Raw genomic sequence first — 16992 nt, forward strand, 5'->3', positions numbered from 1 at the left:
AATGAATGCAATACTGTGATGTGGTGTGGAAGTCTGTACTTATGCTGTTTCAGGAGTAAGTCCAAACCACAGGCCTGAAAAATACAATGCTACTACAGTCAAATCTGGCTGAAGTTGTTTTCAGCATAACACAGAATAAGTGATGTGTTTGACACAACAGAACAAGTGTCAGTCCTATGGCTGGGCTCCATTCTAAGTGAAAATAGGAGCCATATCTTATGTGGTTTACCCTTCATTAGTCCTTGAAAGCTGATTCCTTCAAATAAAACAGTATCTTCTTTTTTTCATGACGTTTCCTTTTCTTCTCTAGTTTCTTCCTTCTGCTAAAAAAAAAATTTAGAACCTCCAAGGAAAGCTCACTTCTGAACTTAAATAGTCTCTTAAAACAAAAAGAAAAAAGCAGACCAAAATACAACTCAAAAAACAGATTAGGCAGCAGCATAAAAAATATTCTTCTTCTACATCTTACATGAGGATACAATATGTATACCACTTAGAGTCATAGGAGAGCATTAAGCTCTTAAAAGCCAGCTAAATATCAGCCCACCAATGCCTGTTAATGTAGAAGAAAACTTATATAATTCTGTACATCCAGGATACATCTGCAATTTGGTTGTATAAGTAGAACTGAACTAATATGATTGATAATATCTTTGTACTGTTATTAGAAAATATAAAATCCTAAGGGGAGAAAAGTATTGAAATCTAGCCAGACCTGATCCAAGTTGATTTTTTCTTTGTGTCTAAAATGACATTAATTTGTAATATTTGTTTCTTCCATACCTTTCTCTGCAAGTTACGTACCTGCATGAATGCAAGTTAAGTCACAGACTGCATTATATAGAAGCAAAGAATCATGTTTATAGCTCACTATAAGTTTCCATACTTTTTATTACATTTTTATTCCATGCAGGCTAATATGAGCTTGCTTTTTTGTGTTTGTTACATTAAAATCCATGCGAAGCTTTCTTTGAGTCTTTCGTTTCTACTGAAACTTCTCCAGTAAGCGTAAATCTTCGTACTCCTCTCACACAGCTCTTTTTGTGGCACATATGAGACTTCCTGTGAAAGGGAAGATTTCTCTAGTGCTTTAGTTTTCTTTGACCTTTTTCCCTGTGAATTTTATCACAGGGGGGACACTGGGCTGTCATTTCACTTTTATCTGCAGATCTACATTTCAAGCTAGTTGGAAAGACAATCATCATGTGCTTGTGTTTCTTCTGACTAGAGATCTGTTTCCAGTATTCCAATGTCCACATCAGAGGACCCCCCTATCATTTAATTTTTTTACTACACACAATATTTTGGTGTTTTTTAGTTGCAAGGTTATGGCATGAGATGGATTTTTCAAGAGAAAACTTAGGAACATCCAACTTAAAAGCTGAAGAAGTTCTTGATGTGTATTCAGAAGATGTAAAGACTATAACAGGAAGAACGAACAGCTATGGCAGTTCATATGTTTGGATATGAACCTTGTTCTAACAGTGCTTAACCATTTCCCTTTATACTTCTGAACAGTGTAGTTGGGGAGAAGGAGACTGAGTTGTTTTGATTGGTATTGTATGTGAGGAAGTGTACATGGAAGCAGAAGGAGGGGAAAATAAAGATGCAACTTTTCACGGAACAACATATTTAGATCACTTAGTAAAAGCAGCACATATAGACCTTTTGTAGCATTCTTTTTGCTCCATTTCTTCAAAAATAAAATTCACTGAAGAGGCAAAATGGACTAGAGATTATTCAAGTTTCAAATGAGATGGTGATGGAAAATGGAAAGATGAGTTGGATGTTCTCCTGACAAATGTTACTTAGAAGAACTGAGACCAGGGGTAAGGCAGCCTCATTTTACCTGAATATTGCCTATGTTTCCTTTGCTAAAGAAAACAAAAAGAACAAACAAGCTGTAAAGTCTGAGGATATTTTCTTTTGGGAAGTTATCTTTTTTCCCCATCAAGACTTTCAACTGTATTGTCAGCTGACTGTGCTGAAGTTGAGTATTGACAACAAAGGAAAGGGTTGCTGGTGAATATGAAGCAGTGTTGATCTATTGCTGAGAAGAGACTGTGCTGGGTTTTTCCAACCACAATTGCTTTCTTTTAAGGGGAGGTAGAAGAGGTAAAGAAAGATAATGAAGTGTCTTGCTATTTCTAATAAGCATAGTAACAAGTATCTTTGAGCAGATAGTAGAACTAGCTTCCAAGCTTTCCTGCCTGTTTATATTTTTTTTGTTTCTTGAAATTATAGATACTGCAGAAGTGGTACAAGAGCCAGCACAGTTTCCAACCTGATCTAGCATACATAATTGCCTAGAAGCAAGAATTATCCCTTTGCAAGGTAGATATCAGAAGGAGTAAGAGTTACTCCTTAAAATGAGTGCCATGGAGGGGAAATGTATTTAGAATATTATATTTAGAATATATATTTAGAATATGAGGATACCTGTGGGTGGATGTTATCAAGACCTACCCATTTGCTACAGAACACTATTTGAGTGGGGTAGAAAAAGCTGTGGAAAATACAGTTGAAGTGAAATTACATTAGCCTTCATGTATTGAGATAGTTTTTAAGTCTTCTGAGAAGAAAATTTATTCCAGTCTTGCCTTCGAACTTTTGAATTGATTGAGCCAACTACAAAATAACTCTTATATTGTATTTAATGTACCTTTAGATGTGATAAATTTCAGAGAGAGAGTCTGTCACTTGCAGACTAAGATTAAATGAGACACTTGAGAACATCAAATTGCCTTTTGGTAAGTGTGATATAATTGCCAGTCTATTGAGTTTAGCATTCATTTCTAGATCAGAGTAGTATAGTGTAAATAAGTAACTGTTTACCTAAGAGGTTTCTAACATTTTGCCTTATAAAGTGTGTAGGGACAATAAGAAAACTGAAAAAAGTAACCAGTATGTGTGTGTGTACACATCTGTTTTCTTTTAAAGCACTCATAATTAATATTTTACTCCAATTCCATTAAATGATCCAAGCTTCTGAAATTACGTATATGGAAAAATCTCAAGCACATTGAAGTATGTATCAATGCAAGAAAAAAATAAAAATAGTGTCTTCTTGTTTTAGTAGTCAAAGTCAACAAAAGGTACTCTGTATTTACAATGATGTAATGTTATAATTTGAGTGCTGAGGCTAGCAGACAAGACTAGACAAAGTGAATTTTAAAAATGCCATTCTAATTAAACTAGTCCCTTGTGCAGATCACTGATGGTGTTTTGGCCTTGCTCTTGACTTTTTAACACCAAGAGGTATTTCTAATGGCTGTGGTTAAGAGCTTTAAGCCCAGCTCTGCTAATGATCAGCTAACACCTGTTGTGGTGAAAAGCTATTTTAGTTGAACAGTCCCAGGATTAGTTTTATAGACCAAAATAAACCCTTGTCATATAGTTGAGTGAATAGCTTTAGATTTTGGGGAAAATATGCTGAATGTGTGGTCTAAACCTGCTGAAATATATGGAATATTAAAGCAGTACTGGAAAATGGCACCATGCAAATGCTGATGTCTCAGCCAGTGCAGGAAAGTAAATGTCTCCTCTGTCACTTTAATACTTTCAGGATTTCTGCCTGTCTCTCTGGTTTCCCTTACTGACTGTCAGACAATTTTATAAATCATGGTAACTTGAAGAGGCCTTAAAAAAAACACAGGTGATCACATGATTGACTCTGTAGCATGCTGTCATGATGTAACAACTCAAACACTGAGAGACCTGATAAACAAAAATACAGAACTTCTGCTAATGCACTTCATACCGGCTCCTCAAGCATTGCTTTCTTTTTTGTTTTGTTGTTACAGTGCAAAGGTCTTGGCATAATGCTCTAAAGGTGCCATGTAGAATTTATATTAGATGCTGTTAGACAAGAAAGTATTTAAGACCCAACCAAGTAATAACACATTTTCCTCATGCAACACTGAAAAAGAAACACTAACACAGGACTTGGAATAATGCCTTATAAATGAAAATGTAATGGAAATATAGTTAATTTGAAGTGTATAATGCAATTTGTCACGTTTGCAAAGAAAAAAAAGTAAATTATCCTTGTCTTGCTAGTTTTGCCCTCAGACTGTTAAATCAGTAGTAATCTATAACTCCAAAGACTTTGCATATTGTTGGTTTTTAAGTTATAGTTGTCAAAGTCATATGGAAAAAGATGCTTTTGATTGCTACCTAAAATTACTGTCCCTTTCACAGAAAAAGGCAAAAACTTTTAAGACAGTTGCTCATGTGTTGACGTAGATACACTTCCTATTTGCAGGATTAGTTGATAATATTTTGATTTTTTCTGGTCCAAAACTCTGTTAGAATGACTGGAAGTGTAGGACAGATTTCCATGTTTAGTGAAAGTATGAAATTAAACAGATGTGTCAAGGCATATACAGCACAGGTTTTGATAGTTGTTAAAACATACCAACAGGGCCTTTGATGTTTGTTTGATACCTGAGCAATTCTTTTGACCTTTAGGAGGAAAGATGTAGTACCAAAGGAGTACAGTACACACTGATGTAAATACTCCTTCCATTTAGATTTTTTTTTTTAATAGGAAAAAAAAACAACCAAAAACCAGCCTGCAAAGTCTGTTGGCTAGTCCATGCTAGGAAGTAGATTTTCTGCATAAATTAGACTATCTTTTCTTCTCTCCCTTTCTGCTTGCCACTGAACATATCCACTGTCATAGTATTTATGGAAGCCTTGCATTCTTAAGGTATAAAAATGTTATTGTCCTTGTTTGTGTCCCATATCTTGTTTGTGTTGCTCTTCAAGGACATAATTATGCCAAATAGGGTTAGAATTCATCAGATTGAAACAAGAATCATCTGGAGTGAAATCCTAATGTAATTTTTTTCTTGTTGGGCCTTAGAAAATATGAAGGTGTTCATAGCTAATAAAATGAGACTGGAGAATACACAGCCTAATTGCTTGTTCCTAAAGCAGTCCTAATGTTTCTAGAAATTATTTATCTGAAGGTTTGCTGTCAAGCAAATTAACAGATGCCCCAAATTTGGTTTTTTCACATTAATATGTGGTATCCAATTACTGACACATGCAATCAAATATTTCTTGTTCATAATACTTAGAAAAGTGAGGAATTTATAGGTGCTCAAATTGCACTCCTGTGCAGTGGTACAGATTCCAAAATTATTATTTGGGAATGTTGTCTGCAATGCCAGTGATTATGGATGACAGAAGCTGAAAAGAGAGGATGGTTTGAAATAATTTACTTCATCATCCTATTTGTTTGTTTCCAAGTCAACCAGTATTGTTTGTTTAGAGCTATCATGTACTCATGATGTTTTATACAAATCAGGGATTGTTCTGCGGATTCCATGAGGAGAAGCAGTAAAGTCAGTAGGCTTGAATTCAGTATGTTGTGTTTTGTTGCTACCTCTTCCAATTTACTGTCCAAGAGGAAGTCTTTATTGTCTGTCAGATTATATTTGAATTTTGAACCTAAAGTGAAGTTGTCATACATTAAGGTGATACTCTCAGAGAAATGAAAAGTACTTAAAAAATATTTATTTATTTAAGTATGGAAGAATGGAGTTGTTTCTGTCTGAACTTCAGATTATTCAGTTTCAATAGAATAATTTATGAAAACACTGGAGGAGCTCCCCTTTTAGTATGAAAAAAACAACCTCTCTGAACTAAGCCTTTGGGATGAATCAGATGGGTGTTTACAGATACACATTTTAGTTTAAGGGTTCCATTTCAATGCAATTACATAAAAATACATACAGAGGTTTACATACAATAATTATATATCATTGCACATAACAGGAAAGTCTTGGGGGTAGCATTGAACTAAGGATAGTGGTGTATCAAAGAGAAAAAACTTTTTATTGTAATTATTATTTAATGTCCTGCAATTTTGAATGCATTTTTAGATTTATTGGAAATTTTATTTCTGAGTATAAAGAGCATATGTACTGTGATAATTGCAAAATAGAAACTTTTAATTTAAATATAGATACAAGGAGATAATAATTCCTTTAGCTGGTTGCTAAGCAGGTTTTGCATTAAAATATTTATATTTGCCAGCAAAACAGCATTCTGTGCTTAAAAGCAATCCTTTGACACATACATTAAATCAGCTTAAACATCAAATACTACTTCTTGTCCATTAAATATGCCTATTTAGAAAACAGTAATGAATTTTAGTTGTTTATTTATTTGAGGGTTTGTGTATATGCATAGTTATTAAAGTTTCCTCTTAATTTGTGGTCACCGAAGGATTGGTAAACTGTTGAGTGTTGTGATAAGAATAAAAGCACTGCTAGGATGAATTTAAGCTTTGTGAAACCTCAGTGTCATACGTTTGCTAGTGATGCTATATAATCAAATATTCTTTTGATTCCTATTTATTTTAAAATATTTGGGATGGGCATGTACAGCAGGATAGGTATGTATACTTGATTTGAACAAAGCTGCTTGATCTGTTTGAGCAAACAGGAAATTTTTACATCTTTCTACACTAAGCAGAAAAGCCAAAAGTGGTCATACTGACTGGCTTGTTTTGTTGCCAAGCCATGGTTCTGCTGCTTAATTGCAACTAGAAATTTAGTATTTTTCTTGCCCTCTTGATACTTGCGCTTTTCACTAAAACATAAAAAGTGCACTGGTGTTGGAAACCACTTAGTCACAAGTGTACTTTATTTTACCTTATAGGGTTCTAACAGAATTATTGTTTAAAGTTACAAATCCCATTTCAACCAGATGCTGCCAGTACTACTGCAAATCATCTGTGTTTGAGCTTGATTAGTAGAGGAGTTAATATTTTAAGGACTTTGCTCAAAATTTCCATAATTTTTGTTACTCTCTGGACCTTGGATTGCCTTAATCTTTCTTAGGCAATAAAAAATAGTTTCATAAAGTTCATGTAGCTACTTTCCAGGGCAGAGTTTTCTGTACATACTTTTTTCCATAAATGCAAGTAGTATATTTTATGAAATGCTATTCTGTTGAAAATACGTAGATTTAATGTAAGGAAGTTTTTCCACAATAATGTGGCATCTTTCAGGTTTGATTATTTTTAATTTTATTTCATTTTGCTTTTTTGGTCACCAGTTTAGTGCTAGGACAAATTTCCAAAAAAATTCCAATTAAAGAAATGTCATTTGAACATGACTTTTTAGAAGAAAAGCGTTACTTATACAGAAACTTGAAAGATTATTTGGATGAGAATAACATGTGGAAAACAAATCGCATTCTCCCTAGTATCATACTGATTCTCTCCTCTTGTTCTCAGGACTGAATTGCACAAAAGTTTTTATGCCAATGAATTCTTTGCTGTGTACATAAAAACAAATTAAGCACCTGTAAGTTAGCTTTTGGTAATAAAGTCCTTCACCAGAGATTAACAGATATGTATAAGGGCAAATGCACCTTTTCCTATTCATGCCTCAGTCACATCTCCAGTTAGTGGGTTTTTTATGTACTCACCGGACTATTCTGCAGGATATAGAATGTGGAAAAGAGGCCGTGGTATTGCCTCATTTTACAGAGAAGAATGGGTTATAAGGTTGCCATTTTGCCTTTGGATGTATTGAAAAATAAGGGTTTCATGTTAATTGTCTGAATGAATTACTGAAAATCATCAAATAAAGATATACATGGTTATATGAAGCAAGACTACTGATAAGTAGACATGAAGTAATCCACCTGAGTAATTTGAAAATCTTAATGTGTGGTTTTTTGGAAAAGCAAACAACAAAGCTCCTGAAGTATGTTAACTGAAATGGATAATATAAGGGTACTAAAGAGGAATATTTTTTCTTTTTTTTCTCTAAATCTCCCCCAGTGTTTTGTGCTTGTAACTTGTTTGTTTGTAACTTAAAATATGTTAGCAAATAACCTGAGCTGGGTCTAAACTAAGGGTCATATCTTTGGAGGGATGACAGAGAAACAGAGCAATCCTCAGGGTGCCTTATGCCTGTGACTTCAGTTAAGTAATTTCACCACATCCTGGCAATTTGGCCAATAAGCAGAATATTTTTGGTTCACTGATGGACTGATGTGCAAATTCTTGGGAATTCCACAACTGGTTGCAATTAAAATTGCTCAGTTTGCAGGTCCACTTTCAGGTGATAGCTCCATCATAGCAGTCATAGTACTTTGCTAGGCTACTGATAGTTTATCAGTGAGCAAGCTTCAGGAGTAAAAGAATAGGCTTACTGCCTAGATGTATCATAAGGCAAAATAAGAAAACATCAAAATTATTTAGAGCTGCAGTTAACAAGAATCGTCTTTACCTGGTCCAGGTTTTCTGGCATGTCTAATAAGCCTAGGTAAGGTCTTCCTGACTTTGATGTTGGGAAGAATTCTTATAGGAATTCCAACTTTTTAAAAATAGTAGATGTAGAAAGGTGGAAGAGTTGCTCTGACCAATCTATACCTTCTATAAGTCATGACCTACTGATACAATTCTTTCTCTGTTTGCCTGACAGAAAGCTGTAAGAGTGATCAGGGAGTGTTTCACACTTAGGTTAAAGTCTGAATAATGAGGCTGAATCATTCATTAATGGTACCTGATTTTTGGGTTTGACAGAAATCTGTGGCTGAGTTTGATCTGGGTGTCATTACTACTGTGCACCTATCTGTCTCACAATTCAGGTGTTACTTGGAATCATAGAATGGTTTGGGTTGATAGGGACCTTAAAGGCCATCTTGTTCCAACTGCCCAGCCATGGGCAGGGACACCTTCCACTAGGCCAGGTTGCTCAAAGCCTCTCCAACTTGGCCTTGAATACATCCAGAGACAGGGCATCAATAACTTCATTGAGCAATCTGGAACGGGTTGACTGGAGAAGAAGTTTTGTTCTTACATAGTTATGGGGATACTCTTAAGTGTTGTACAATAATGGACTACTTTGTTTAGAATTGCAGCATCATCTTGTTTCATTCGAATATCATATAAGGAAGATATCTTGAATTAAGTGTTCTGGTTTGTATAATACTTTGGTCATCTCCTTTTTTACATGTTGATATGATGGGAGAGGATGATATTGTTTGTAGGAAAAAATGTGTGGAAGAATTGGAGAAATGAGTTTTCCCATGTGAAAATATTCTATTCTGTGCAGAAGATATTGCATAACCTTATTTCCTTTCATTTCTTCTCACCCTCTCATCTTCCTGTGTTTTTTTCCCTTTATTTTATTGTTCTTGCCCTAAAGTAAGAACAAAGATGAGTTGTGAAGATTCTCCATAGTGGTTTTGTTTCAGAATTATTTTGTTAATTTTCTTAGCTGCCTTTGGTGCAGTATAATGAACTTTCAAGTATGTTCGCAAAACCTGCATGATCTTGATTAAGTTTTTTTTTGCCCCAGTTGTTTTATTTTAACCTATAAGCCTATTAATAGAGTCTAGATTTAGCTCCAGGTGAAAATATAAAGCTTTGGATCTTATGAGAAAGTATTTATTATCTGGAGTATTGGGACATTTTGGGTATAAGATTAAAGCTTGCTTAATAGTTATGGTTACATATTCTGAAACTATTCTTTACAGCCTTTAAGTATAAACAATTGTGCCCTTTATGCATGTATTATTTTGTTTCTGTAGTGCTTTAAATGTTATAATTAGGCAATGAAAAGGTGAGCATTTGAATTCTGGCACAGGACTGTAAGCTCTGTACAAGTATAAAATTACATATGCTGCTTAAATAAAAACTAGGTCTGCTTCTCATTGTCTTGTTCATTTGCAGTGCTTTTTTTGTATCAATAAAACTGTTGGAACTTTTAAATTCTTCTTCTGTAATTTTACAGCAGGTATACCTTTCATTTTGTTTCATGAATACCTTTAAAAAGCAGGATCATTATTCAAAATACGACTTGTCATTACTCCTGCAGAGGAGGGAAATGTAATTACCTCTGCTTGTCTTCCACCCTGTTTCTCTTTGGATTGCCTCCCTCCCTCCCTTCCTAGGAGACTTTATACACAGCTCATGAAGCATGCTTGCTTAAATCACTGCTTAGGTGGTGTGGGAGGTACACACAGAGACAGAGGAGAGGCTCTCTTGGGCCGCCAGTTCTCCTGCAGAGCCGGATGGTGTGGACACAGAAGCTTCATGCTCTGCCCTCTTTGGGCCACTTGCTAAGGTGAACCAATGAGAGGACAAGGACTCTGCTGCTGGACAAGGACAGTAATTGGACCTGAAAATATCTTTAGGAGCGTTATTAGCCAAGGCTTTTAGTTGTCATTGTTCTTTTGCAAAATAAATACTAGTATCTACCACCAGGTAGCACAGAAAAAAAACCCTTGAAGTAAAAAATTAAATAGTATGACAGAAAACTAATAGTGGAGAAAATGGGGGAAAGTGTAACCTTTCACTCACCAGTGTCCTGTGCTAGGCATGCCTTGCTTTTTGTGTTTGTCTTAAGACCAAACAAAAATAGATTTGACTGAAGTTTGATGAAACAGGAGAGATGAGCTCTTGGAACTAGGACATATATTAGTTAACAGATTTAGTGATTATGGATGGTAAAAGGGCACTTGAAAGTCTACGGAATAGAGAACATCGTGATTGTGTTCCCTGATTCCAGGTCCTCAGAATGTAGAGGACAGTATAGAAGCCTTTGGGTGCCTCTTAATTTAATACTGAGTAGCAGTCAGGAAAGAGTTGGTGCAGAGATTCTTGGTCACAGTGGGTGGGATTAGTTGAAGTGTTTGGCTGTAAGTGCATTCACACTGCCTTCATTTATGTTTTCATTTGCTGTTGCCTCTCTTCCTATTGTAGTTTTGTTTGGAGGAAATTTTTTTTAGATAGCTTCTTTCTGCTTCCTTTCCTTTGAAAACACTAGGGAAAACAAAAACAGATTACAACATGACAGAAACTTGTCAGGCATTAAACACAAACCATGAGCAAAGTATGCTTTTTAATGCTTTGGGAGATCTTTGAGAGGAAAGAATAAAACTACTGGGGCTTTTTTTTCAGTCGACAAATATCTATGGACAAATATATTTTCTCAGAGAAGATGGATTGTATTTTCAGTGTCAATAAAATTAGCAAGGAAGTTTTCCTGCTGTCTCACTTTTCAGAAATGGTATATTCTGTCTAAAACCATACTGGAAAGAGTCCAGGCAGTCTGTAAATTATTAAGAGATATCAAAATTGTTTTGGCTGCATGTCTTCTATTGGACTTTCCTGAAAATCAGTGGTTGGAGACTGGCACTGTGTTCCTGGCATCAGTGCAGCATGTTCCAAATGACAACTTAAAATGATTTTAGGAAAGCTGCTTACATAGATTATTCCATATTCTCTATACATCTTCCGAAGTCAAAAATTCTTCCTGCTATTCTCAAGTCACAGCAAGTTCTAGATTAATTAATATTCTTCAGATTCTTAGCAAATTCAACATTTTTCATGTGGAAGTGCTGTTAACGTGAGCATCAGGGCACCTTGCATATGAGAAGAGCCAAGAGAGAACTGTATTTGTTCAGCCTTGAGAAGTAGGATCCCTGCTGCTGTCTACAACTACCCAGTATGCAGATGTGGAGAGGGCTGAGCCAGTCAGCCCAGGATCAAATTCTTTGTTTTCCTTTGATTCTGAGTAGCCATTTTATTTGTGCAGTTTGGTCAATGCACCATATGGGTACATGTAAACAGCACTACCTAGCTGAGAAGGAGAAAGTGGTTTTGAAGGCCACTTTTTTATGTTGAAAATAGATTAAGGTAATTTGTACAGCCCTCAGTTCATCAAATAAGTCCTACAACCACATATTTGACTTTCAGACTAGGAAACAGCATTCATGCTTGAGACCACTGTTAAAAACTTTACTGTCTTCAGTGTCTTTAAAAGTGAAGTAATGACAAAATGTTCTTTTTCTCTGCAGTGCTTGCTCTCCCAGCCAAAGTTCTGGGCCATTCAGACATCAGCGTTACTCCTTCGGACCAAGCTGGAGAAGGGAAGTACCCGCAGAATGGAACGGGCAATGAAGCAGACTCAGGTAAGATTTCTGAGCTGCATATATAATGTGTCTGTGTGTGTATATATATAATCAAATACAAACAGGCAGGAGTTAGGAGGTTCTGCAGTTCCTCCCTGCAAACTGTACAAGATAATTTTCTAATTTTGTCTCTAAATTAGATGTATAAACCACAAATCCTTCTGTATCTGCTAGTCCCAAAATAAGCTTATTATGTACAAGTAATGAATCATCGCTTTCAAAAACACAACAAATTTTGGAAGATTGAAATTAAAATCTGGTTTTGTACCTCTACTTTCTGACTTACAGTCTGAGGAGTATATGTAGATGTTCCTGAATACCAAGCTGCTACTGCTATCAAATTTTTTAGTATTTTTTTTCTCAAGTAAATCATCTCTATTAAACACTGAAACTTGTTAGTGGTCATTGGTATTGTGAGAACAAGAAAACACATTTGTGAATAAAGCAGCAATTTCAATTTACCATTTTGATGTGACATTTGGTAATTAGTATTTTTATTGCAAGTTTGAGGCAGTGATTAAATAATCTCACTCCAGACAAAGAGAAGACTGTTTTTTCAAATACAAAAGAAGAAATGTTAAAATCCTGAAATGCACCATGTAATAAGATTTCTTTTAAAAATAAATTTTTCAAAAGAAAGGTCCGTAGGCTACATCAAGATTCTTTTACATTCTTTTTTACCTTCATCTTACAGTTTTGTTAGCCCTTTGTCATTTTTGTACAACTAAGTCTTGTCACACATGAAGAGCAGGCATTTGTTTATGTCCGTCAGGCAACAGTCCTGCTGGCTAAAACAGCCAGGAATGTGAAAAATTATTATTATGCTGCTATGTATTTAAATCCTGAAAAGCTGATATTTCATTTAAAATCATTATGACACATGGGTCTTTGAAGGAGTGCATCTTGGATGCGCTGCTGCATTTTTCTTTTGCTGATGAAGACATGGAGTTACTGTAGTGGAATTTCCTGTGGTCATTAGGAGACTGTCAGGGAAGCCAGGATTCCAAATCTGGGAGATGTAGAATCTGACAGCACTTGGGAAGCGATCTCAGGATCCCTGATGCCCCAAGCCATAAAACAGTTGGAGTGCTGCCAACATTTTTGTCTAGCTTGATTAAACCTGAGTACTGGGAATTGTTATACTAGACAGTTTGACAGTCTCATGACAGAAGCCCTCATGAAGGGGTTCTCTTAGCAAGAACATTCTCTTAGCAAGACTTCTTGTGCTGCAACTGCAGTAATGCAAAGGATTTGATTAGCATGGGCTGTGATATTTTGGGAGATGACCCCACAGTAGACACAGACTCTGTGGTTTTAAATACTACCTTTCATCTTAGTATGTTTATGTTTTCTTTCATTATTCTAGTTATTTGGATATAATTGCATATTTGTGTTGATCTGATGGTAACAAGCTCAGTTTCCAAAAATAGTTAAAAGATGTTTAATGATTTATGCATCCTAAATTAATCAAATAACTTGAATAACTTTCCATTTAAGGTTTTCATTCCTAAGTTCCATCAGATCAGAATTTTTTTAATATCATTGTCTCTAACAGTTCTAAGAAGGAATCAGAAAGCATATGATGAATTTTGCTATTTTCATACATAGCACAAGTCATTTTTGATATATCATTTTCATGAAGATGCTGATGTATAATTTTCATTAAGATGCCAAAGAATGAGTGAATTCTGCAGCTGTTTATCAGTAGAAAATGGATTTCAAACCCACAGAATTTTCATACAAATGGATTTGATAGGTCCTTGTTTTACAGTTTTGTTATTTACTAGTTCAGGTTGCTATAGAAAGATTAGTTACGGAAGATTAAGGGAGGAGGTGTTAAATGCAATTGCAATATCAATCTTTTTAAGGAATTACAAAAATTCTTGTAAAACATCTTGAGTAAGACATGGTAAACTAAATCTTCTACATTACTTGAGAGTTGTTTGAAAAGTGCATGAGCCATTATAGGCTCTGACTTAGTGATGCTGGGACTCTCCTGTCTTATTCTACTGTAATTTTTCTTCCTTTCCCCATTTCCACCCTCACCTGCTTCTGTGCTGGCTCTGCAGCTGATAAGCATCTTTTTTAATGAATGTTGCTGAGTAGGCATATGCTGCTTTTCATCTCTAAAGCAAACCCAGCCACACTGTTGGTTTGTCAAAGAAAGCATTTTTCAGCTGTCTTTTTTTGTAGGACTGGCTATGTCTGTTTACATTATTTTAATTACTTGAAAATATTTGTAGCTCTTTTTGAAATGAGGGCATATTGGTTAAATTTAACTGCCAGACTCCAAATATTAAATATATGCCTACTTTATGCCAAACAGTTTTTATAAATTTTTTAAGTCTTTTTTTTTTTCTAATTGGAGAACTTCAAGAGGAATTGAAATTATCACTTTCAAACCTTTTTCTGATTATTTTAAAAATCTGAACTATAGATAATGTAGTCTTTGAAACAATTTTTAAAATTATCATTCTGGGTACTCTGGAATGTAGTTTAGCTAGTAGCTAACTGCAAGTGAGGAGGAGATGCTTTTTTCCTTAACTTTTTCTGGATGCCGCAGGTTGTCTCTGTCCAGTTTTTGCTTAAATGATGTTTGGATCTGCAAAACTAAGGTTAAAGATTTCTAAAGCCAGTACTTCTTTCAACCATTTTTCTAAGAAAAGGAAACAGTGTTTGAAAGCTAAACCGGTTATTTTATGTTCCACTAGAATATTTAGTCATGACCAGTGTAACATATAGAGAAGTGCAGATCAAGGTACTGCCAACTAAAATGTGTCTCTGGATACAATATGATTTTTTTAAAGTTGTGCGATTGTTTTTCTTCCATTTGGGTGAAGGTCAAGGAGGGTGAGAAGTACGAGGGTGGAAAGAAAAGTGGGAGGGAGAAAACAGGGACAAATGGGGGGTAGGTTTTTGATAAATAGCTTTCCTCAAAACTAGAAACCTGCTATTTCTCCATCAGTTTGGGGATCTTCGCCTACCTTTTATTGTAAGAAAGTAATTCAGAAACTATTAATAGTGGAAAATGGGTTGGACTAAGCTGTTAAGCCACAAATTACTACTGAAAGTGCAGTCAGAGCTCAAGTAACAAGATGGGAGAGAAAAAAAGGAAGTTTGAGTGGTCTAGTAGCTATGAAAAAATGAGAAAAGGGAGGGGTGATCTAAGCAAGAACCCAAAAGAATAAAAAAAAACACCCACTACCAAACACACCAGTTCAAAACACAGGGAGTACCATCCCACTGTAGTTTCTTGATCTATGAAATAAGTTTACTCTTCCATTTCAGCAGATTTGAAAATGTTTTTAAGAATGAAGCAAAATGAATTCAAATGCCATCCTTTGCACAAAGGATGGTGGGGTAGAAACACGACCATCATTTACTGCTGTATTATGCCCGCGGTGAAAGACGTGAAGCTGCCATGTGCCTGGTACTCCAGCAGCCTGCTCAGGTTTATCCTACCTGGGATATCCTGGGTGTATCCTACCCTAACCTGGGTGGTTACACTGGCTACCTCTACATTTGCAGCTGTTATCAGCTTGTTATGGGCCCCTTTTCTGACTGTGTTTTCTGCTGCTCGTTACACCTGGTGACAGCATGCCTGCAAGCTGATGGCTTGGCTTTCCTAGCACATCGTACAACATGTGCAGTATTTCATATGGTTCCCTCTTGCTTGCTTTTCTTGGCAGTAAAGGAATTTGCCTGTTGGGGCAGAGAAATGTGTCTTGAAAAGGGTGTTTTAATAAGACTTCAGGAGAGCTGGGAGCAGACTAGTAATATTTTAGGCTAATCATTATGCCTAAGATTGAAAGGTCACATGAGATCTTGTTTTATATCCTTAGTCATACACAGATGTATGTGGTTGGGAATTCTGTCAACTGCCCTTTAATTTGCACTTAAATAATACTTCAGAGTGTCATTTTCTCTCTAATGGTTTTCTGTGTGTATGAAAAAGGGAAATTTTTTTTTTTGTTTAAATTGTTCTTACTATAGAAACATGCTAGTTGGTCTTAAGTTCTTCCAAATCTGAAAAAAAGTTATGTACATCTGTAGAAAGGAAAGACTGATAGAGATCCAACAGAGCTTGTGTCTTGAGCTCTATAGCTTGAACACAAATTTGCTGGTTTTTTATTTTCACATTGATGGTCTTTGAATGGTTATGCAAGAAAGTTTTGTCATTTATCATAGAAATATATCCTTTTTATTTTCAAAATGAAACGGTCACTTCCTTGCCAAATAGCTTGCTCTACTTTTCTATACTTGGTGGTTGTTCTACATTGGACAAATTCAACATTTAAGAGTTCAAAAAGGAAAGGGGAGCAGTCTTCCTCCCAAAAGGCTCATCTAGAGAGGTTTGAGGTGAACAGATTTTTCCCTGTTCTTTAGCTTCTCAAGTCATACATCTTTCTGATCAGGCCTCTCAAACCACAGTTGGAGCAATAGAGAGAGACATGTAGCATAACCAAGGGAATGACAACACCTGTCTGTTCAGCAAAACCATTAGATCCCTGTACTAGGAGTTCCTTTTTCTATTCTTTAACCCCCTCTTGTACTCTAGGAGTACATTAAATAAGATTTTAATAGTTGCTTTTAGTTGTGGATGGAATGGGGGAGGGGAGGAAAGAGGAGAAAATTTGTTAATAAATTTGTTTCACATGAAGTTGAAAGTTCTAGTGGAAAGTTACTGGGATATGAGATATACTGGAGAACTGAGGGAGATATAAATCACTTCCTTCAGGAGGGTAATAAGTGGATGACAGCCCTCTTCTATCCTGTGGAGATCCTGCACTGATATCCCAGTAGTTCTTAACAAATATGAATTGTATTTATTATTAGAACACATGTTCCAAAAAGTGTTTAAAAAGATGAGAAAAGCCAGGTGTCTTATAAAACCATTCCTTTCTGAATTCTATACAAGATCACAAGGTCTCCAGAACACTAGAAATAAACCTTATTACTTCAGAAAGCAATCTCAAAAGAGAGTGACCTCTTGGTGATAGTTACGGTTTCAGTCTCAAGGCGCACATTTCCAGAACGTACTTCATT

The 16992-nt window shown here is 35.6% G+C and overlaps 1 protein-coding gene across 2 annotated transcripts in view; it reads left to right on the plus strand.

Annotated features, from left to right (window-relative positions):
* Window positions 1-16992, plus strand: part of TTC27 (tetratricopeptide repeat domain 27) — a 114541-nt gene that overhangs the window by 48350 nt on the left and 49199 nt on the right. For both annotated transcript variants that reach the window (XM_069010024.1, XM_069010025.1), the window contains exon 10: window positions 11833-11946. In XM_069010024.1, the coding sequence (XP_068866125.1) occupies window positions 11833-11946 (114 nt within the window). The remainder of the gene's footprint in view (window positions 1-11832; window positions 11947-16992) is intronic.

This window comes from Aphelocoma coerulescens, chromosome 3, assembly GCF_041296385.1.
Source record: "Aphelocoma coerulescens isolate FSJ_1873_10779 chromosome 3, UR_Acoe_1.0, whole genome shotgun sequence".
Taxonomy (NCBI): domain Eukaryota; kingdom Metazoa; phylum Chordata; class Aves; order Passeriformes; family Corvidae; genus Aphelocoma; species Aphelocoma coerulescens.